The sequence below is a fragment of the Ambystoma mexicanum genome, chromosome 8 (genome assembly GCF_040938575.1).
Source record: "Ambystoma mexicanum isolate Mex_15411 chromosome 8, UKY_AmexF1_1, whole genome shotgun sequence".
In the NCBI taxonomy this organism is placed as follows: Eukaryota; Metazoa; Chordata; class Amphibia; order Caudata; family Ambystomatidae; genus Ambystoma; species Ambystoma mexicanum.
The window spans coordinates 13,341,205-13,365,042 of record NC_090929.1 but is presented as its reverse complement, the minus strand read 5'-3'; the positions used below and the strand labels follow the sequence as shown (position 1 = coordinate 13,365,042).

Here is a 23,838-nt window from a genome sequence, read left to right as displayed (position 1 = left end):
TAGCCCGATAGACAAGACCCTTAACTTTGATATCTTCATCCGCCTTTGATCCTCGCCCACCTCTGCCACCCGCCCCCAGGTCTGATGGCTGTACACGTACAGTGGTTTCTGCTGTACATTCCTCTTTCTAGTCCACACAACTGTACATGAGCTGCAGACCACGGGTTCGGGCATTGCCCCCAAAGTAGCAGAATTGATCTCTTGCTATCCACGGCATTGCGCCCCGAAGTCGCCAGCACACCACAAACTCACACATTCGCTTCTTCACTCTGCTCATCCCCCACCACTGGAACACCCTGTCCAATGATATGGAGTTCATGCCCTCTCTACCAGGCTTCAAAGCAACCCTGAGAAAGCACCAACGCTCACTGGAAGGATGACACGAGACATTAGTTAATATTGTAGTACATCTAACCACTCCAGACTGTCAATCCTGCCTTTACAGTGCTGTCCCTCTCGCTCTCCCGCTGCCTCCCTACTACATTAATGTAATGGGACTGCGCAGCTAGCCAGCTGGGCTCATGTAGTTTCTTGTAGAAGCTCTTCCTGTTATCCAAAGCACTAAAAACACACATTCAGCAGCTGACTGTGGCAGTGGTTGCATAAACCAGAAGAGGGGGGGTTGTGTCTTTCCTTGGGAGGTCTCGGGGCTACAGGTAAGATTTTGAAGTGGGAGTTATTTTATGCCACATGTTTCCAAGTTTTTAAGGAGTTAAAAAAGTATTACCCATTCACAATATTTTGGAGGCAAATAAAAACATATCTTTTGGTAATCCATATTTCTTTGTGTTTATTCATGCAAATTAAAGGTTCCTCCTCTGATCAGGCAGGAATATTATTAGAGCTCCTCTCTGTGGCATTGCTCTGGTGGTTCCACTCATCTAAACCGGCAAGAAGGGGTCATGGGTCAGCGGTGGAAACGCAGCTCAATCTACTATATTTTATGTTGCCACTATAAAACGGGGGGCGGGGCACAAATCAAGAAGCGGGGACTGTAAACGTAAATAAAAGGAAACTGTGTGCGTCTTCACATATGCTGGGGTCCTTCTGAAGAAAGCCAAAGGGTGCTGTAACGCTCAGCTGATTCCCGCAGAGGCGCCGGTCTTGACTGGGTGAATGCCGTATCTTCAAAGGTGATGTGTAACACACGGTTGGCTCTTTGGGCTGGACCACTGTGCACTGTATGTCTGACTCGAAGAGTAAGATGTCTGCAGATAGAAAATATGGGATTAATGAACTGGGGTTATTGGGTGCCTCTCTCCTCTTCCCTTTCTCTTCTCCTGTAGAACCCCAAAGGTTAACGCCCTCACCTTAGGTAAGTGAACGCAGAGCTCTCCATCTGCCTCGGGGCAGGGTGCCGTAACCAGTTTCTTCACTGGATAAGGGTGCAGGCCTCTTGACCTCAGAGGACTGCTGTCTGTCGTTAACTGCACGAACGGTAAGTTCTGGGCACTTCAAATGTCTTTAAAGTCTTTGTAATGATATCTCTTGTTTTGCAGGGTTCCGGCGATGGCGGATGGCGGGCTGATGAGAGTTGAGGATCGAACCCGCGTGAGGAATAGAAGCGCCTGGAAGCACGTAAGTAAGCGCTTGTAGCCTGCTTCACGATGCGCACTAACTGTCCCTTTTATCTTGCAGGTACAAGTTCGGAGCTTTAGAGAAGCTGAAGGGTGCTGGAATACCCACTGGATTCGGCGTGGGAAGGAGTAATGGCACGTGAGTAATAAAGTTGCCCAATGTCTTTAAACGCACCTTCTTTTGTCTTTCAGATGCGGGATGCAGCGCCGAAGGCCTCCGGAGCGTGCAAAGAGCTGGTAAGCTTTTGTCTTTCAGATGCCGGAATGCAGTGCGAAGACCTCCGGAGCATGCGAAGAGTAGGTAAGCCTTTGTCTTTCAGATGCCGGAATGCAGCGCGAGGCGTTGGTGACAGCCGATGGACCAGGTAAGAGATGCGCTGCCACTGAAGACCGTAGTGCTAACCTGTTCTTTCTTTGTCTTTACAGGTGCTGCTGAAGACTGGATTCCAGGATGGTAAGCCTTTGTTCCCTTAGGCCCAGGATCAGAAGCAGAAGACACAATGAGCGTTCTGCTGCAGAGAATGCAGAATAACGCAAAGCAAGATTCATCCATCAGGTGTGGTTTAAATAGCCTCCTGTAGTGCTTAGGTGTCTCCTTCCACAGCCTCGCCTAGGTAAGAAAAGAGTTCCTGCTTTCCAGAAGAGTTCCAGTGTTCTGAACCTAGGGAGTGGCTCCTGCCCCACCCAACAGGAAAAGTAGTCCCAAACAGAAGAGGATCAGGGGCTCAACTGGCAGGTAAGTAAGCAGCATGGTCTGCTGCAGGTAAGTCCACCCAAGCATTATGAGCCCGGCGCTTCCAGCGCTGGGACTGGGCATCTTTATGAGCCTGGTGCCACTGGTGCCAGGACAGGGTCCAAAAGGTCCCAATTGGGACTGGCTGGCACTCGGAACCGGGTTTTGGGTCTGCTTCCAAGGGAGTCGGGCAAGTCCTGATCTTTTGGAAGCAGAGATCATGACAGCACCCCCCCTCAAGGCCCCTCCCAAACCGGGCTTCTCCAGGGTTTGGGCTTGTTAGGAAATGTTCGATGAAATCTTTTGATTAGCCGAGGGGCGTGGACATATTCTGCAGGTTCCCAGGATCTTTCTTGGGGACCGTAGCCTTTCCAGTCAATCAGGTAAAATAGTTTAGATTTGGAGATCTTGGAATCCAGGATGCTTTTGACTTCAAACTCGAGTTCTCCATCAACTAGAATAGGTTTTGGAGATTTAGTTAGTCGGGTTTGAGGTTTCACAGGTTTTAATAGAGAGACGTGGAAGACCGGATGTATCTTCATGTGAGGGGGCAAGTCCAACTTGACCGCTACTGGATTTACTATGGTAGTGATGGAATAGGGACCAAGGTATCTTGGGTTGAATGTGCGTGGTCCTTTTAGAGGTAGATATTTGGTGGATAACCAGACTTGATCTCCTACTTGATATTGGGGGGCTTCCTTCCGATGTTGGTCTGCTCCTTTCTTGTATTGTTCTTTAGCCCTTTGAAGGTGAGAAACGGCTTCCTTAAAGGCTTGGGTGATTGTAGAATGCAGGTGGTCTACTGCTGGTGTTCCAAGATCTTGGAGTGGATCCAACTCCGAGGTTCGAGGGTGACTACCGTATAAAAGAAAAAACGGAGTCTTCCCAGTTCCCGAGTGGACAGAGTTATTGTAGGCATATTCGGCTATCCAAAGGATATCTTTCCAAGTGTTTTCAGTTTGTTGTAGCATGCAGCGCAAATACTGTTCCAGAGTTTGATTGGTCCTCTCGGTTTGTCCGTCGGTTTGAGGGTGGTGGCTGGTCGAAAGTCTCACATCAATTTGAGCCGACCGACAGCAACTTCGCCAAAAATGAGAAATAAATTGACTACCTCGATCCGAAATGAGAACTGAAGGAAAACCGTGCAGTCGGACGATGTTTTCGAGAAATTCTAGGGCCAGAGTTGCTGCTGTTGGTAAGCCTTTGAGTGGAATGAAAAGCGCCATCTTGGAGAATAGGTCCACGATTACTAGGATCGTATTGTATCCGGAGCATGGAGGTAGATCGGTGATGAAGTCCATAGAAAGCGTATGCCAAGGGCGAGGTGGGATGTCAATAGGGCGTAAGAGGCCGGCTGGTTTTTCCTTTTGACTCTTGTTTTGGGCGCATACTCCACAGGACATTATAAAGTCTCTGATATCTTTTTTCCAAGACGGCCACCAGAAGTAGCGCTTGATCTTTTCCGAGGTCTTGGTCATACCGGGATGTCCTTCCATTAAAGAGTCGTGATAACAAGAGATTACCTTTTCCTGTAAATCTGTGCTGGGCAGGTATAACCGTTCTTGGAAATATAATAGGTTGTCCTTCACCGTAAAGTCCTTTCCCTGCAGATGCCAATTCTGTATGTCTGCTGGAGTTACCAGTAGCCTGGCTTTATCCTTAACTTCCTCTATGGATTGTGTGGCGATTACACCTAGAATTCTTTGTTCGGGAATGATAGGTACAGGTTTAGGATTGATCAAATGTTCTTCCACTCCCATCCGAGAAAGGGCATCAGCTTTACCGTTTTTTGTACCAGGTCGATAGGTAATTATGAAGTCAAACTCGGCAAAGAATAGTGCCCAACGGAGTTGCCTAGAGGATTGAGCTTTTGCGGTTTTCAAATATTGCAGGTTTCGGTGATCTGTAATCACAGTAACGGTGTGTCGGGCCCCCAGAAGATAATGCCGCCAAGCCTTAAAGGCGGACTTGATAGCTAGAAGTTCCTTATCAGTAATAGTGTAATTGATTTCAGGAGGCGAGAATTTGCGGGACCAAAATGCCACGGGATGCAACTGATTGGTTACTGGGTCCTTTTGTGATAGAACCGCCCCCATGGCAAGGCTCGAAGCATCAGTTTCAACGATGTAGGGGAGTTCTGGGCGAGGATGTTTTAAGATCGGTGCAGAGATAAATCTAGTCTTCAAATTCTGGAAAGCTTGTTCCGCCTAGGTAGACCATTCAAAACGTTTGTTTTTCTTTAACAAGGCGGTGATGGGCTGGACTATTCGAGAGAATTCGGGGATAAACCTGCGGTAAAAGTTAGCGAAGCCTAACATGCTTTGAACACCTTTTACGGAGGATGGCGATGGCCATTTGAGAATTGCATCGACCTTCTTTGAATCCATACGCACTCCGCTAGGTGATAATATGAATCCCAAGAATTCAACTTCAGTCACGTTGAAAACACATTTTTCCAACTTAGCGAAAAGTTTGTGTTGACGCAATCTCTCGAGGACCATTTTCACGTGTTTCCGATGTTCAGTTTCCGATGAAGAATAAACGAGGATGTCGTCAATGTAAACAACAACACACACATCTATGAGTTCTCTGAGGACATCGTTCATAAAATATTGAAAGGCGGCCGGGGCATTGCAAAGTCCGAAGGGCATGACCTGATATTCAAATAGCCCATACTTGGTGCGGAAGGCCGTCTTCCATTCATCGCCCTCTTTTACTTGTACCAAGTGGTAGGCTCCTCTAAGATCCAGCTTTGTATATATGCATGCTTTTCTGACTTGGTCCAGGAGTTCAGGGATCAAAGGTAACGGATATCTATTCTTAACGGTGATCTGGTTCAGGGTGCGATAATCTATACAAGTTCTAAGGTCCCCTTCTTTTTTTGGAACGAAGAACAAAGCTGAGGAAGCAGGGGACTTGGAAGGACGAATAAACCCATTCGCTAGGTATTGATCCAGGTATTGTCGGAGGTGAAGATTCTCAGGCTCGGTGAGGGCATAAATTCTACTACAAGGAGGAGTAGATCCAGGTATCAGGTCTATCTGGCAGTCATAAGACCTATGAGGAGGTAGAGAGTTAGCCTGATCCTTCCGGAAAACATCTTGGAATTCTAGGTATTCAGGAGGTAACTGGGGAGCCTCCGAGGAAATTGCTGCCAGTGCAACACCAGGTCGAGGGTGACAAGTAGAGACACATTCTGGAAACTGAACCGTTCTTGCTCGCCAATCGATCTGAGGATTGTGCTTCTCTAACCAAGGAATTCCTAGAATAATCTGGAACTGAGGGGCCTTGATCACATCGAACACAATCTTCTCATGGTGTCCATCTTGACTTACTAGCGTCACTTCTTGGGTGGTATGCGTTACTGGTCCGGAGGCTATCTCCGTACCATCCACCGTAGTAATGACGTCCTTTACAGCCTTTGGACAAAGAGTCAGATTCATCCTCAAAACCATTTCATGATCCACATAATTGCCGATGGCACCGCTGTCGACGTAAGCTTCAATCGCATGTAATCGATCCAGATGTTCAGGGCTAATGAGGACCATAGGTATCACGAAATGCAAGGTCACGGAACTGGTTTTAACGCTCGGCAAAGAGGACCTCTATTCTTGTCGGTCGAGGTCGTTTCCCTGCTCAGAGTTTGTGACCCTGGTAACTGCAGCTCCTACTGCCTTCTTGGCTGGTTTCACCGGACAGTCTCGAAGAAAGTGCCCCGAGTTTCCGCAATAGAGGCATAATTGCAGCTGTTTTCTCCTTTCCCGCTCCTTTTGTGTTAGTGGTCCTTTCAGGCCCCCTATTTGCATGGGTTCCCCGGAGTCTACTCCTTTGGTAGGAGTTGGTGGTTTGGAAAATACTCGAGCATCAAACTTGGAACAATCGGCCTTCCTGTTCTGCAGTCTGTGGTCAATTTGAACGACTAAGTCAATATAGTCCGAACAGTCTTGCGGGGGATTCACTACTTGGGCTAACACATCTTTGAGCTCTCCACGTAGACCTCTATAAAACAGCGTAATCCTTTTGTCCTCAGGCCATCGAGTTTCCACTATCAGTCTGTTGAAAGACGCAATATAAGCCAAAAGGTCTTGATTACCCTGTCGCAATGAAAGGAGCTCATTGTCCAAGGCCTGCCCCTGTGAATGTCTTGCAAACAGTTTTTCCATACTGAGCTGAAAAGCTTGAAAATCATGGAGAACCGGATCATCTTGATTAACTAGAGGGATCGACCAGTCTGCCGCATTGCCACTAAGGTAAGAAAGCACGAAAGCTACCTTAGCTTGATCAGTTGGAAAGGCTGCTGGCCGGCATAAGAAGTGCAACCGGCACTGATTAATAAATACTGCAAACCTCTTTGGGTCACCAGAAAATCGTTCGGGCGGAGCCAGAGGTACATTCCCAGATAGGTTGATCTGCACTGGGTTCGTAGAGGATGTTGAAGGAAGATTTGCCCCTGATGCGGGTAACGGAGTTTGTCCGGCTTGTGACTGTAGCAATTGTCTAGCGAGATCGTCTGTTCGCTCCTTGGAAATAATCAGTTCCCTTCTTAGAGCATTCGTTTCCTGACGGGCTGCATGCACTTCTGCTCTTAGTTCCCCAAGTAACTGGGCTAGCTGGTCGGTATCCGAGGTTTCCATAGCGCCTGGGTGGGAGTTTTGCGGTAGGCTTTGCGTTCTGTAACGTGCACCTGATTCCTGCAGAGGCGCCGGTCTTGACTGGGTGAATGCTGTATCTTCAAAGGTGATGTGTAACACACGGTTGGCTCTTTGGGCTGGACCTCTGTGCACTGTATGTCTGACTCGAAGAGTAAGATGTCTGCAGATAGAAAATATGGGATTAATGAACTGGGGTTATTGGGTGCCTCTCTCCTCTTCCCTTTCTCTTCTCCTGTAGAACCCCAAAGGTTAACGCCCTCACCTTAGGTAAGTGAACGCCGAGCTCTCCATCTGCCTCGGGGCAGGGTGCCGTAACCAGTTTCTTCACTGGATAAGGGTGCAGGCCTCTTGACCTCAGAGGACTGCTGTCCGTCGTTAACTGCACGAACGGTAAGTTCTGGGCACTTCAAATGTCTTAAAAGTCTTTTGTAATGATATCTCTTGTTTTGCAGGGTTCCGGTGATGGCGGATGGCGGGCTGATGAGAGTTGAGGATCGAACCCGCGTGAGGAATAGAAGCGCCTGAAGCACGTAAGTAAGCGCTTGTAGCCTGCTTCACGATGCGCACTAACTGTCCCTTTTATCTTGCAGGTACAAGTTCGGAGCTTTAGAGAAGCTGAAGGGTGCTGGAATACCCACTGGATTCGGCGTGGGAAGGAGTAATGGCACGTGAGTAATAAAGTTGCCCAATGTCTTTAAACGCACCTTCTTTTGTCTTTCAGATGCGGGATGCAGCACCGAAGGCCTCCGGAGCGTGCAAAGAACTGGTAAGCTTTTGTCTTTCAGATGCCGGAATGCAGTGCGAAGACCTCCGGAGCATGCGAAGAGTAGGTAAGCCTTTGTCTTTCAGATGCCGGAATGCAGCGCAAGGCGTTGGTGACAGCCGATGGACCAGGTAGAGATGCGCTGCCACTGAAGACCGAAGTGCTAACCTGTTCTTTCTTTGTCTTTACAGGTGCTGCTGAAGACTGGATTCCAGGATGGTAAGCCTTTGTTCCCTTAGGCCCAGGATCAGAAGCAGAAGACACGATGAGCGTTCTGCTGCAGAGAATGCAGAATAACGCAAAGCAAGATTCATCCATCGGGTGTGGTTTAAATAGCCTCCTGTAGTGCTTAGGTGTCTCCTTCCACAGCCTCGCCTAGGTAAGAAAAGAGTTCCTGCTTTCCAGAAGAGTTCCAGTGTTCTGAACCTAGGGAGTGGCTCCTGCCCCACCCAACAGGAAAAGTAGTCCCAAATAGAAGAGGATCAGGGGCTCAACTGGCAGGTAAGTAAGCAGCATGGTCTGCTGCAGGTAAGTCCACCCAAGCATTATGAGCCCGGCGCTTCCAGCGCTGGGACTGGGCATCTTTATGAGCCTGGTGCCACTGGCGCCAGGACAGGGTCCAAAAGGTCCCAATTGGGACTTGTTGGCACTCGGAACCGGGGTTATGGGTCTGCTTCCAAGGGAGTCGGGCAAGTCCTGATCTTTTGGAAGCAGAGATCATGACAGGTGCCACAAGTTCAGTCCTAAAGGGGATCCTGCACCCTTGCCGCCCCTTTGTCTCAGGGCCCCCCTTTAGATCATGAAGGCAGCCTCACTGGCTGGTGCTAGTCGGTTGTATTAAGGTTTAGTTATGTGTGTGTGCTGCTGCACCTGGACTTGGGCGCCTCTGGTCAATGCCCCAGACTAATGTGCGGCCATCCAAGTGCTCACATATTCATAGAAAAAGTAACTGTTAGGGAGAATTCTCAGAAATGTGCCTCTCTACCTTAGAGACCCCCAGCACTTTTTGTTGGACTTTAGGACGTTTTCATTTGTAACCTAGAGAGAGTGAGACATTTTTCCCACCCTCTCATGTATTTTTCTCTGATTTGGACTCAGTGTTTCTTCTGACTTCGGAGTCTGACGCGCTCCATAGGCATCAACTTTACATTGTGACAGACAGCACCTTCCGTGCAGTGGCACAGGGAGGTCCTTCAGATTTCCCAAAGGTTTAAATACCTTCTCTTGGTTAAACTACGCTTTCCAAGAGCAGTGAAGTGAAATTGATTTTACTCACATTTGTAATTTTCTAGACCCAGCACACACTATCTTAGCATACGGTGCTGGAGGGGTTACCTAGTATCTCCTTTGTCTAGTTTATCATGAAACATTTTTATGTTACCCTTTCTACGATTAATGGCTGGTGGCAGTGGTTTACTGTTTACTGCCATTGTGTGTTTTTACCGCTGCAGTAAAGCACACATGGGTGCCCATCTTGTCAAAATGGCCCTGTCTTCTTTTTTTGCCATTTCTTAGTGGACAGGTCCTTCTTGAGATTTACTCTGCGCACCAAACCAGGTTTGGTCCCTTTGTTTGTTTGTTTTGTCTTTGGCGGGATTCACTAGTGAAGCCCGCCTCTGTTCCAGTGGGTCTGGCAGGGATAGGAAGTGAGGGAGGTGCTTGAATCTCCCTGTGCTTAATCCCCTTGATTACAGGAATGCACCCAAAGGTGATTGGCCAGCTGGCAGTCCGGCAAGGACAGCACCCTGCTGTGTGATTGACAGCTAAGCTGGAATGAATGGGAGAAACCTGCATAAAAGGCGAGGCTTTTTGGCTTGGAAGGCAGAGTCGACCACTGGACAAATTAATCCAAAGAAGAACTTGGAAGAGAAGCTTGCACCAACTCTTGGACGGTTGCTTTGCCCGGTGAAGCCCTGCTGCTGTGCTGAAGCTCTGAATTCGCCTCGACTAGAGAAGCCCTGCAAGGACGACTTCTCCCCTTGGATTGGTGGGACCAATCAACTCCAAAGTGAACTCGTTTGGACATCCTCTCAGAGCTGTCTGTACTTCCACTGCGGCTGGAACCGAAGTACCAGGGAGAGAAACACCAAACGGAGTGCATCACTTTTAAGTCGGACCCGAGCTTGTGGAAGATCCTCCTGACTCCCAGGAAGCAGGACTGACCAAGCCTGAGCCACCTCAACAGAGTGCTGGACCCCAGATGCGAGGAAATTCCAGAGTGGTGTCCGAGAGTCTGCAGTGGTGCTATTTGCGAGAGCCGCGAGGAGCAGAAACCGCAAAGTGCCGCTGAATAGAAGTGTGTCCTTTTCTGCTGCTGACTGTTCCATTACAGTGTAGGTGTCCCCAGATGTCCTCCCCTTTTTCCCCTCGACTGAGGCCCAGGAACAACAGGATCTACAGAGCTGCACAGGAACAGAAGCCAGCTGCAACCATTTCTTCTAACCAAAGGTACTGTACAGTCTAAGAGAACTTACCTCTTGTTGTTGTAACCTCACTTGTTCTCAGTTGAGACCTGTCTTCTGTAGAGTTGCTTGCATCTTCTACCTCTCACAAGCCTCCTAGCTGGTGACCCTACTTTTATTCTACTTTTTCTACAAAGACTTCTGCTGTCTGTGCCTTACTTTATTTTATTTATTTATTTATTTTATAACGCGCCTAATACCGTACCCGGGTTTGCTTTCTAAGCAAGGATCCGGGATTCGAACTTCTGTTGCTCTGCATGGTCTTGCTTCCAAGACCAGCACGTTACCACTGTGCTAGCCTCCGTTCACTTGCCTTCACAAGTCATAAAAGAACTGTGTTGGAACTTTGTTATAAAACACAATTTCCTTACTCTTTTTGGAACTGTGGAACAGAATCCTGCTGGAATCTGGGGAAGGGGAATTCACCCAGGTTATAAGGAGAGACTGTTGGTACAGGAGGAATTCAATCGTTATTGGTTTGAACTGCCATGCATTTCCTCATTTGTTTAGTGAATGTATAACTGTGAGGGACAGATATCCTGTGTTAGAGGGTTTCCTTTAGTTTATTTTAGGCAGTGAAATCCTCGTCGGGGTAGGGATTGTGAGGTGTTATCCAACCTTTCGGGTGAATAAAATGGCATCTTTTGAAAACCCTTCACAAAGTTGTCCACCTCACATTTCTCACCCCTCACAGGTCCCTCACTCAAGTCATTCTTTTATCAGCTAGTTGGACCCCACAGGTCACCTGCTTTGCCTTGAAGACCTGTTTTGTGGTTGAAACAGGTGTTGGATGTTCCTTGAGAATTATTTAATCTGCTTATTTCTTGTAAATGTATCACTTTACAGGCTACCTTAGCCTTGTTGTTTTGGAATACTCCAGTTTTATGACTGAATAAACCACACTTGTGTTGCCTACCACAAATCTTCCATGTGCATATTTGCCTGTGGTACTTGGTTACTACTATGTAGTCAGCAGGAAGATTGAGGATACCTTCAGGGCCTTGTGAAACGTACCTCCTTGCAGCCGAGGGCACAGTTCTTTGTCGTGTCACCTTTTCCATTGAGACAAACCCCTGCCATACGAGTCTGTGGACCATGTTTTCTGTACCGTCCACAAAAGAGGCTGCACAGGAAACACCCCCCAAAGAAGAGGCAGGAGGGGCTAGCAGCTAAGGAGCTCACGCAGGTGGAGAAGCCAGGAGGACAAATAACAAAATGAAAGGGGGGTCGGGTTAGGGAGCTTGGGGAATCAGGGATGTGGTGGCTCTGGCAGTCAGGGTGGCACCGAAGGTCGGTAACCGAAGAATGGAGGGTTTGGGTCAGGTAGGTAGACCGGTGGACAACAAAGGGAAAATGCTATTTTGAAGATGCAGTGGAGAGGTAACGCCTGGTATGGGGGAATCGGTGGGAAATGCTCAGTTAAAAAGGGGTTCATGCCCATTTGTGGCCATGTTAAAGGCTGCCACGAGCTGACAAAAAGCATCCTTTTTTAGCAGCAACCTCAAAGAGATAACAGATAGACATAGAAGCACCCCCGATTCCTCTGCCTCTTCTCCATTAGACAAGCAGGCAAAGTCCCATTGGGCCTGTCCATTCCATAGGAAGTGCCTGGGTCACTGCTATTTTATCCGTATTTCTCTTTTTCTGGGCATGCAGCGTTCCAAACTAGCCACACCCTCGATGAGTCCACATAGGCCAGACCCTTGCTTGTCAGCTTCACGCTGAAGCCTTTGAAAAAGGCAGTCTTATAGCCTTCCAAAGGCTCTTCTACTCCCTTCCCCGATCTCACTGGAGCTCTCCTTGGACATCTCAAAACTCCAGGATCTTGGGTTTATGTAGGTAGTTCCTCTGGACGTGCGACTCCTGGTCTGCCACTCCTGCTTGTTTGCTATAGACAAGAGGAACGGGTCATTGCTTACAATTTAAAACCACCATCAATTCAATCCAGGCCCAATGAGCAAGTCCTCAAACGATGGCCACTTCGGACGCTTTCTGCGAAAGGGGAGGTTTGGCTCCACATCCCCACCCGGTTACCACACAGTAAGTTCCTTAGGTTTGTTGCGAGGAGAGTGCACAACCAGTACAAAGTATTTCCGTTGACTCTGACTACTGCCTGCGCTTTGTAGGAACTTCGTCCCCCCCCCCTGCCGGGGAAGAGGGTTCTCCTTCAGAGGACAACACTGCAACAGTTTCTTCTATTCCTTTGAGCATTCCATGGAGGTTGTTTTGCAAAGAAAGTCTGAAATAAATGCCATACAAAATAAGGTTCTTTCTGCTGCTTCTCTTTTGTGATCCCTGGCTACTAGTAAGTTAAAGTTGGTGGCCTCAGTGTCCGGTTCTCTCATTTCTGTAACCACTGCTCGGATCATAACAAACTGAAGCTTCTTTCTTCCTGCAACCTTTTAGTAATGTGGTCATTCAGATCTGCCTCCTTTTTCTCTCCCCAGGTCTTGTCAAATTTCTTGAACAATCAGGAGAATGTTGCATTCCTTGTTTTATAAATAATGTCTTTGGATTTGTGAAAATGCTGCATTAAATAGATTCTACCTGGACCACAAAGAGGCCACAGGATCCTCAAACAGACTAGTTTATCAGCTTAAGCATTAATGGTTGTGCAGACCTGACCATTCTTTTTCCAGTGCCAGGCGCCTTCAAAACTATAGCGCAGGACCCCATATAGGTCATAAAAAGGGGCAACCAGTGAGTGCTCCCACATATGTGAAAAGGGGCAAGCCTCAAAAAGCCTGCTCACAATGAAGTCTCCGTGGTAAGAAGCAGCAAGCGAAATCCAAGGGTCACAATGAAGAATAAATGATGGACAGCAAAGAAAATGGCACTGCTCTGGCAAAGCGGCTCCTGTCCAAAAGACCTGAAGGGAACCCACCGGCCCTGATTCAGGCGCCAGCTGCGCCCCGTATTCTAGAGTATACGCAGCAGATAACAGGCAAGTGCGTCCTAAAGTTCATCTCAGACGCCAACCCACATGAATGTTTGGATGTCTCGGCTAATGGCGTCTATGTCATGGTTGGGATCCCAGAGGGGAAAGAATGGTGATTAGTCCTTATGGTCACACCCGATAACAAGCATCATGCTTTATGCCGAAAAAAGGAGAATGTACAAAATATCCGGATTGTGTAAAATGACATATTGCACAATAAAACCATAAAACAAGGTAAAAATACAATCCCAAAATAGTAATATCATGATTATGAAAACCCCACGGCCCCTCCACACAGGGTCAAGTTGATATCAGAGTCCTTGGAACTAAAGGGGAAGATGTTTATTAATAGATATTTATAGCTGGGATACTCTGCAAGTCCTCGTTAAATTGACAATAAACTCTAATTCCCCCTTGGCAGATCCCGCCTTATTCCCCACGTCTGCTAGACAAGACGAAGCTAGAACATCCTACATGTTGCGACGTACGGAACTGCAGGTGGTACCTCCAGACCTATCCTCCAGCCAGCCAGATCCCAGACACCCAGGGTGAAAGAACCACCAGTGCCAGCTCAAGACATGCACTGTACTGCAAGGCAGCAGGGAAGGGCACCGGGTCTACTGCTCAACCCCAACTGCTTGGACTGGCAGACTCTTTAAACAGGTCGACCTCCCCAACTGATCGATCACTTCATGACGAAAGGGGCCCTAATTACAAGGTGAGAATGGGGCTTGGAGGGTGGGATGAATGGATGGTGGGGAGGGTGTGTGGTGGGAGGAATGCATGGTGGGGCTAGGCTGGTAAGGTGGCACGAGGTCGGGGTGGGAAGTGTGAGGGGTGTATGTGGACTATGCTTGTAAGGTGGGGAGTGGGCTGGGGGGAGGGAATGCATGATGAGGGTATGCTTGTTATGTGCAGAGGAGGCTGGGGTGGCAGCAGGGCCGGGGGAGATCTAGGGTAATAGGGTCAATATATGGGGTGGATAACTACAAGAGTGAAACGGAGCAGAAATAGTAGGGGGTGGTGCAGCACAGGAGTAGTGAGTGATGGGAGTCTATGTGTATCGCTAGGGGGATCAGAAAGAGAAGCCAGGAGGGACCCCCCAAAAGGAAGAGAACGGGAAGGCTATTGGGGGAGAAGGAAAATGGTATAAGGGGAGCTGTAGGGATCAGTTTTTTAGCAAAGAGGGACGTGCAGTTGCATTCGTCGATCACCTGGAGTAGACCAACATGCAACTGCTTAAAGGCAATAGTAGGCGGCGAGCAGTTGGGAGGGTGAACAGTTGGGGTCGACAAGTTGACTAGTCGATCACTCTGGTCTATAAATAGACATACAAGCAAGGGAAATGACAGGAGAGAACTCTCACCAGATCAAGTGCACCCTACAGGTGTCAGATGTAACACATCCTGTACACCCAGAGGCACCAGGTTTAGGTACTGGCCTATACACCCCAGAGGTGCCAGATTTGAAGTTTGTGTGTAAATCCAACATCATTTCCTGTACACCACACAGGTGCTAGAATTAATCCTGTCCTGTACGTCATGGAGGTGCTATATTAAGTCATGTGAAGTATGACCCACCGGCACCAATGTCCATTCACGGCCTGTAGATCGCTAAGGTCCTAGATTTAATGAGATCCCGTACACCCAGATGTGCTAAATCTAATCACTACGCACATCCCATCCTAGGCAAAAAGGGAAAACACGGGTGACAGCTTAAGCCAGGGGATTTGTCAACAGAAATGTTAACAACTAGGATGAGCCAGCAAAACACGAATAACTCAGCACAAGTGCTCGATCACAAGCATTGTCCCTGCTGCACAATGGCTGCCTTGGTGTGATGCACAGAATCTGCTTACACCAGAAACACTGACCATAGATCCTCTAAACTGATGCCAGTGAAGGCCCATACTAACGCAGCTTTTGCATCACTTGAGTCGTCAACAGAATTGAAGCTGGTATTTTCGGTGTAGCCCATGAAGCTATTCTGTGCCCAGAATTCTGCAATTTACAAAAGGCAGAAAGAGGCAAGGGGCTGACAGATTTAAACCAGAGAAAACATGGTGTTCTAATGTAGTGGGAAAGGAAATGGCCAGGCTGATTGGATTGGGTTTGTGTTCTTCACCCGCTTTCTATGAGGGGGCTGCTATTAGTGCTGAACACAGACCTTGCAGAATGCCTTAGTGCTCAGAGCTATCAGGAAGACAAAGGGGCACGCAGACACTCACCGGCACTGGCCACACTCCGGCCATTAATGTTCATCAGTCTCCGGGGTTTCAGTAGCACCAGCTGCACATGGCCCAGTGTGGCCACAGCCATGTCCGCTTGGCAACGCTTGTCCGCTTTCCACTGGTCAGCAACATTCAGCCTATGGGCCAGCTGCTGGAGGACGGCCATGCCGATGCTGTGCCGAGTGCTGCCCATGCCATAGTTTCCTAGCCCAGCCACCTGTGACCAAAAAAACAAACATCTGTATGTAACCAATCGTGGCGTAGCATGCACTTTGCAGTCACACCCATTTCCCTCTTATCAAATAAAATGAACGTACATGTCTCAAACAAGCACAAGGTTCAGTGCATAACTTAGTGGGAATCCAGAAACCAACCATCCAACAAAGCCAACTCTCAGCCGCCCTACACCTCCGTTTAAGTGTAGCTAGGTCGGAGTCATACCAGGAATTGCACTTGGCTTTGGACTTCAAGCGGATCCTCCTGACAGGGGCAAGAGCATCAAGAGTATCAGAGATAGAAGAGTAGAGAAAGGACAGGGTTGTGTCAGGTTGTGAGTCAGCCAGAGGAGGAGGGGGAGAGAAGGTGGCAGCGAAAGCCTCAACGGACACACGCTTCATAGGTTGGATGTCTGAGAAAGTAAGTGGCAGTGTTGGGGTGGGGTTAGCTTGGGGGGAAGAGAGTGAGAGATGGGAGGAGAGAAGGCAGTGGTCACTCTAGGAGAGAAGAGTCATCAGAGGGATAGAGAGGGGGAGGCCAGGGTAGATCAAGACATCAAGTGTGTGCTCTGCAGAGTGTGTCGGGCCACAGGGAAGATAGAGAGAGAGATGGAATCACAGAGGTTGCGAAAGAGCAGAGATTAGGGACAGGGAGAATCGAGGTGAATGTTGAGGTCACCAAGGAGGAGGAGTTGAATGGTTTAGGCCATGAGGGAGGAGGAGAGGTCAGCCCACTCAGAGAGAAAAGAGGTGATTTACCCGGGCGGCCAGTAGAGAGTAGCAACAGTAAGAGAGTGGCTAGGAGAGATTTTGAGCCTGCAGACAAGGCATTCAAAAGAGGAGTAAATCTGAATGGGAATGATAGAGGCAGGAATCCACTCAGGAAAGATCAGGGCTAGGCCCCCTCCAGGTCGAGTGGATCTGGGTCGGAGAGGATCTTGTAGCATCTGCATAGCCTTTTTACTGTGCTGGTAGTGCCTTGTTCCCTGGAAAGAGGCATAATATCCGCCTTAGTGGTGCTGTCATTGTCTGTGCCTGGGATGTCTGCTCGGTCTTCCATTTCTTCTGCGTCCATGCTTGGTGGTTTATGGCAGAGGCTCTGGAGTCTAAGCTTGGTGTGTGGGTCCAAGCTACTGTCGGGTGTGCCCGCCTTTGTGCCCCCACCTGAGAGTGGACTTGTGCTGTATTTATTGCGTTGTTAGTCAGCTCGCTGAATAGACATTATCCCCTGGCATGCTCATTAAAGCCCTCATTTCTGTATCTTTTCCTCTTTTGTCGCTGTGAATAAGCTCCTAACAGCACTGAGCCACCACCCACAGTTACTTGCTGCAATGTATTGAGGTGTTGGAGGGTCTGTTCATTCAGTTGCCATATTTCAGTAGGGGCTCCTTCTTTTGCATAGCTGCTAAACGCATTACTTTATGCCTCTGCTTTGTGGGATTGGCATTGTTCAGATGGGGCGCCAATTTAACAATTCACCATTTTAATCCATTTGCGTTAGTATTTTTGGCTGGGCGGCAGCTGTGAATACTGCTTTTTGGTGTTATTTGAAGAGGGGGGCCTCCCTGGCTCAGACCTACTGTACTGCAAGAACCATGTCTGGGGACCGGCCTGAGTTCCGAGCGGCAGTTGTTTGTATGTGGGAGAAACGGGGAAGTCTCATGCTGGCTTATGGCGTCGGAGGCTGGGGCTCGCAGGTCTCCGTTTCATCCCTCTGTTTCCCTTTCCGTTCCCCCTCCTTACCGCATGTGTTGCGATGCTCTCTCCCAGGCTCCTGGAGAAGGCTGCGGTATTTACAGCGTTTTCCGGACTGTCTTCTGTGAGTGCCTGTGTGGGGGTCCCTTGGCCTGTACAAGGATACACCGACACAGGAGCTGGGGTGCAACACCTCTTTACTTAATGCGCATCCGCTTCGAACTGCCTCTTTGGTGGTAGCCCCGCCCCTTCGCACACATGGGTCGCAGCCCACTAATTAATGGCAACAAACAGAGGACTCATCCTCTGAACAAATAAACAATGGCGACACCGCAAAATGCTCTTCAATGCAGTCCGCACAGTGTCCAGAGGAATCGAAAGCTCTCTTGGTGCTCTGCTTTGAATCACTTCTGCTGCTCTATGTCGTAATGTGAGATCTGGGTTTAGATAACAACAAAACCCTTGTTAAGCGGCTTCTCCCATCATTTTTTCTTCCTCGGTGAGGGAGACGATGGCTTAAGCTGCCATATGTGCCTCCATAATGGTCTCGTAAAGTAATTTTTAAGTCCAACAACAGAACCTTTTCTTTTTGTTCCTGTTTAATGTGCCTTTCAGTGTGGGAACGGCTATTTTGGCTGTTCTGCCTCTCCAAGTCCAGGCCAGAGAATGGGGTGCAGGGCAGGGGTTTGGGGTAGAGAGTGAGGTGGGGTTATCCAGCGATTCTGAAGGGACGAAGACATCACTGGAGACTGCTTGCTGAAGCTGTGCTGGGGTCTCCTGAGCTTAGCTTCTGATGGTGAAGGGAATCAGCTTCAGGCTCCTCCTCCCTCCAATCCAGCATGGACAGCCAGCTCCAATAGTAGCCTCTTCCCCATCTACCCCAATGGGTCAGACATCAGGCCTCTGCTGCCAGACGAAGCCTGCGTCATTGTGGGACATCTGGGCATGGAGCAATGAAGCTGTCCTTCCCTGAGGGACCCTCTGTTATTCTATCCTGCAACACTTTCTTCTGCCAAGAGCATCTAGCAACCTGTTTTAAAGGGACCCTATTTTGTTTCCTCCTATTGAACCCATTTATTCGTGGGTTGCCTTGAAGGGGTCTTCTAACATCATCAAGAGTGTCTTTATTACACCTAAGCACCTCCAGGGACTCATGACTTATGGGCTTCTTTGATTGCTTCCAGCAGCCTGGTCCACATCTGGGAGGGCGGTGTGATGTCAGGGGGGGTTGTCTAAATTCCATTCCATTGCTGGTCCTTTTCTATAGGGTCTTGGCTTAGGGCTTTGCTTGCAATCCTCTGCCGAGTGCTCACAGACCACGACACGCACTGCCTCGGGTCATGGCTCCATCTGTCAATCCTTATTGGAGGGCCTTTGAAAGTCAAACCTGGGACTGGATCTCCTCTGCTGGGTCCTCCATCACTGCCAGCATACACCTGAAGGAGAGGAGCTGGGTTTGGTTCCTCATACCTTCCTAGAGAAAACAGAGGAGCGTCACCTCCCCACCCACCCGCTACTCCCAAGGAACTATGGGGACTCTGCTCTAGGGCATAGTTTGCCCTGGTCAAACATGACGCCACTTGCTTACAGTCAGTCTTCGATATCACTATCTCTGCTGATCAAGGCCTTACTCAAACAGATCCTTACTTTGCAGTGAAGCGGGCTGCTTTGGCGAGTTGTTAAGGTAAAAGGGAATGCTAACTGCTTGTCCCTCTTTAGTTCCAAAGGGCAGTGCTGGGTAAGGCCCACTCCCACCTATCAGCGGGACAACAGGGAATTACTAAACTCAAGGACATGTCCTTGACTGCTGGACTGTCAATGCCAGGCAATGGGGGGTGTGGGGGATCAGTGATCACAAGGCGCAGTTTTGTTGTTTAAAATGACCAAAAATAAAGGTTTATTAAAAAAAAGACAGAATGATGGCCTAGTGTAGAATTTTAACAAGACTTTAAAGAAACTGGTGTCCGATGATACAAGAAACTGGGACAAGCTACTTCCCTGGGAAATCACTGCAACCATTGACCGTTTCCCCTCCAATGATATAAGTCATTTATAAAGCGCCTGTACACAAGTGTTTCTAGGAACCACAAGACAAGGAAGGGAAGATAGAGGGAGGACAAATCAAATGATCTTACTAGGCCTTGTGTCGTTCAGATCGTGCAAGTGCAACAACACAAAGTGCAGGGGGGGAGATGGGGTAAGTGCCAGGGAGAGGGATGTGGTAAGTGCTAGGGAGAGGGATGGGGGAAGTGTAATCAGGGAAGCATTGCTCTGAGGACCAGCAGCCAGGGAAGCACAGATCTGGGTAAGGGCAAGGAGGCAGAGGACTGTAGGGATACAGTGACAGCCCATAAGGCATGCTAGGCCCGGAGGCAGTGCAGGAGAGATTGGTCATGGAGGAGCCTGGTACCCAGTGAGACTCTGAGCGTAACCAGGCATCTAATCAGCGCAGTAGACAGGAAGGTCAGTAGGGGAGAGAGGAAGAGAAAGCAGAGGCAACAAGGAAGGTCTTGAGATGCTTCCGGAACTTCAGGTGGTCTGGCTCACGTTTGAGAGGGTCAGGGAGGCCATTCCAGAGGGAGGCACCTGCAGAGAGATCTAGCACCCACTCTTTGCCTGGAGAAGCGTCTGACCCTCAGACAGTTGGAGGTCACTGCGCAAATGGCTCCAGGAGGAAGGTGCTTTGGAAGAGACAGTTGGATGTAGTGCGGGCCCCAGCCCCAGAAAGCCTTGTGGACAATGCAGACGGTCTTGAACTTGATCCTTGCAGCCAATGGGAGCCAGTGGAGGGATTTCATGCCTGGGGAGATACAGTCCCTGGGCTTGAGGCCAAGGACAAGTCTTGCAGTCCTGTTCTGGATTAGTTGCAGATGGCGGATTGCAGTAGTCCAGCCTAGAGAGAACCAGGGCTCTGGAGACAGTGAGCTTCTGGGGGAAAGTGAGAAAAGGAACAATACCTCTGAGGAGGTGCAGCTGTTAGTGGGCCTTCTTGGCAAGGTACAGGATGTGAGGAGAGAAGGAGAGGGAGGGGTCATAGATGACACCAAGGTTTTTTGCCTCACAGGAAGGCGAAGGAAGAGGGCCCAAGGAAGGCAGCTAGAGTGAAAGAGGGAGCAGGAGCACGGGTTTGAATTAGAACAATCTCAGTCTTACTGGAATTTTTTTGATTTTGTAATAATTGATTGGATTTTAACAAACCTTTCAACAACAGTTTAAACATTATACATCTTGTGTCATGTATCCAAATAGCTTTAAATAAAAGAAGAGGAAAAAAGAAAACAAGAGAAGGGACAAGATCAGGACCAGTGAAAGCATAGCAGCATCTCATTTCGCAGCAGTGGCTATGGCTCTGGAATCGATAGATCGAATAGAATTGGTACAAGTCGTTGAGTGGTACATTAACCAGAGGTGTCTTTTTCATGAATACGTATTGCTTCTTCCATTGATGCCAAGATCATTGCTACTTTGTTTCCGACCATCAACATCTCCCACCATTTTTGGCTAGATAAGGATGGTCTCATTCATCAGAGTGGCAAGATATTTGGTTCTTAAATCTCTAAGGCCTTACATTCGACTGTCATGTGGAAAACTGATTCAATGACGTCTTTCTCCATACAAAACCAGCAGGGGCGATGACCTTCTCAACGCTTGCTGTTTTTGTAGCACTTCTCCTGTCGGTAGAATATTTAAGTGAAACAAGGGCGGCAAAGGGTTGATACATCGACTTCCCAGGATTTGCTGGATAGACAATTTATATTTAGATCTTTGGTCTTGTGTTTGTATCTTTTAGTTTCCTCTTTACTGTATCAGGATTATTTATCAAACGCTGTAAGGTGGCCAAAATAGCAATGAGCCATATTGCGCAGATCTTTTGCCATTTTAAAAACATTGGTTCAGTGCTTAAGCCTCCTGCGTTCCTTATGATTTCAAGAGGTGGGGGATGGTCCACCATCATTGTTCTCCTGTAGTGGGAGAGAGTCTTCCATAAGACTACAGACTTCATAGATTGGAGTCCTAGTTCATAGCAAATTGAAGCCATAGGTAGGCTATAAGGTAGCCTTAGAACATGTCTCCAGACCAGACCCTGTAGCGTTGACCATGTCGTCCAGGATAGGTTTAGCGGAGTTTCAGCTCCATATGTGAATATGGGGCCAACTTTTTGGTTGAAGAATGAGATGACTGGCATCATAGTATGAGCCCCATAGCGAGTTAGTACGGCCTGGCCTTGACAGGCCAGTCTTATGGATTTTGTTCATAGTATCGTATTCATACGGTATTCATACCATTCATGCTTGTTTATGTTTCTATTGAGCTGGACGCCAAGACAGCACAGTGATTCTAACGTAGCCAGATTCTCAACCCCAATCTTCCAGAAAAACTCCTTGGGGCTTACAACACCTACTTACTGCATTTTCAAACTATATAAGTCTTAATGGCCTTGTGATAAATGCAAATAAATCTGTCATCATGCGCTTTAGTAATCGTAAGAAATCCACACCATACAGCTGGTTCTTGAATAAAGTCAAGCTGGCGGTAAGAAACATCGATTATATATTTGAGATTTCCACTGCTTGAGTCCTCTAAGAAATGCCATTTGCGAAACCATCCATTACAGAAGTCTACGCGATTGATAGGTCAAATGAGGGTAGTGGAATGCAAATATTGTGCATATTCATATATCCCTCTGCTACGCTTTTACAAACTTAAGGTGATTCCAAAATTATGCTATGGTTTGGAACTCTCTTATATTGGGGGGAATCTAGACCGGCTCAAGGTAGAATCAAGAATTTGCAGAGCACTAATGTTTCGTTTACTTAAATGTATACCAATGTCAGCTTTGAGGTATGAATTGGGCCTTCAACCTTCAGTCTCTTTTAAGCTTAGTAGAGTGGAGATCACTTTCTCTTTATCAGAAACTGATAATGGATGAGGGTCAAAATGTATTCTACGATTTGGGATCTGATTTAAGGCAAGGTTCCCAGGAATGTACCCTCTTTTCAAAAATGTCACTGCTGACCCAATTCCTGTTGGATAAAGTTTCTTGTGATAAGGAAAATCTTGTATCCAACCCAGGACGAGTTAAACGACTGATACAATATGGTGATTCAAAGGAGGAGTCGGCCTGCGTAGGAATGGCAGAAGCAGGGGCCTACTCAGGAAAGATGAGAGCTACTCCACCTCCCGGACGGTTGGCCCTGGGTTCAGAGAGGATCTTGTAGCCATCAGGTAGGAGCATGTCAAAATGTGTGCAGATCTGGCCGTGAACTATGTCTCGGATAGTGCGAGGACATCCAGGTCAAGTTCTTTGAGGAGGTGGAAGATGTCAGAGGAGTGTTTGACAGCAGAGCGAGAGTAGAGAGTAGTGACGCGGAGCAGGTTGCCACATTTGTAAGACTTCCGTGGTGGGGTACAGGCTTGATGTACGTCCAGCGGAAGTGGCAGAGTGGTCCGAGAGTGGGCAGAGGTGATAGAGGGTGGCATAGTAGCCCGAGAAGAAAAGCAAGGTGCCAGAGAGGAGGCAGGAAAAGGAGGTGATAGAGGAGCCAGAGAGGTGCTAGTGCTAGGGGAGGAAGAATAGCTCAGGGGCAATGCATTTGTCTTGGAAGCAAGACAACGTGGTGCAACACAGGTTTGAATCCCGATCCCGCGCTTAGAAACCACTCGCTGGTATTAAGGGTATTAAGCGCATTATAATTGAACAATAAAATAAATAAAGATAGTAGGAGTAGCAGGAGAAGGAAGGAAGTTGATAAGACGCAGGTGATGCCCATCATAAATGAGGAGGTTGGGCTGAGGGCCCTGGACCAAGACGGTGCCATTCAGATAGACGTTATCTATGGACGGATATCCTGATGGACTGGGAAGGATGCAATGGTTAAGGAAGCAAGACAGCAGCATTCAGCAAGGCAGTCCTGGAGTGGTTCAAGACCATCCAGCACCTAGCTCAAAAGGAATGTGATTCAACCAAGAGAAGCAAAAATGGCTATTTAACTGGTGAGTACATTTGAGGCGCTTCAAGGTTACGGACCTGGTACCCCTTCTGTTGCCCAACTCTGAAAACAGGTTGACTTCCAAATGTCAAGCTCTGTAAAAAGTCACTCAGGTGCTCAGTGACAATAACTACAAAATCCAGCAAAGGGCCCAATGCAAGATCAGTCACTGGGTAAAACTGTGGTGAAAACCGAGGAACCCACCCTAATGGCCATCCTACTCCCAAATGTCAACCAGCCAGAATGCGCAGCCACGTGGAACTGAATCCAGCAGATCTTCTGGCAGAGCAGAAAGAAAATCTCTGTGCCTATTGACATAACGTCTCAAATGTCTTCTGTGATTGTTTGGTGAATGGTTTTGTCAACCAGTCCCAGTAAATTCATCAGATTTCCACCATATTGCTTACCAGAGACAATGAGGAAGGCTATAGAGGAAGAAACCCAAAAGATGCTCCAACTCGGGATGGTTACACCATCACAAAGTCCCTTATCCCCACCAATCATCCTTGTCTCCAAGCCTGATGGAAGCTGGCATTTCTGCATCGAATTCCACAAGGTCAAGGAGCTATCAAAATTCAATGCC

At 48.2% G+C, this 23,838-nt stretch overlaps 1 protein-coding gene across 1 annotated transcript in view; it reads right to left on the bottom strand.

Moving 5' to 3' along the window:
- The window catches only part of PTRH1 (peptidyl-tRNA hydrolase 1 homolog), a 336,615-nt gene that overhangs the window by 70,472 nt on the left and 242,305 nt on the right, over nt 1-23,838 (bottom strand). Inside the window, exon 2 of the mRNA XM_069609139.1 lies at nt 15,353-15,572. Within this exon, the coding sequence (XP_069465240.1) occupies nt 15,353-15,572 (220 nt within the window). The remainder of the gene's footprint in view (nt 1-15,352; nt 15,573-23,838) is intronic.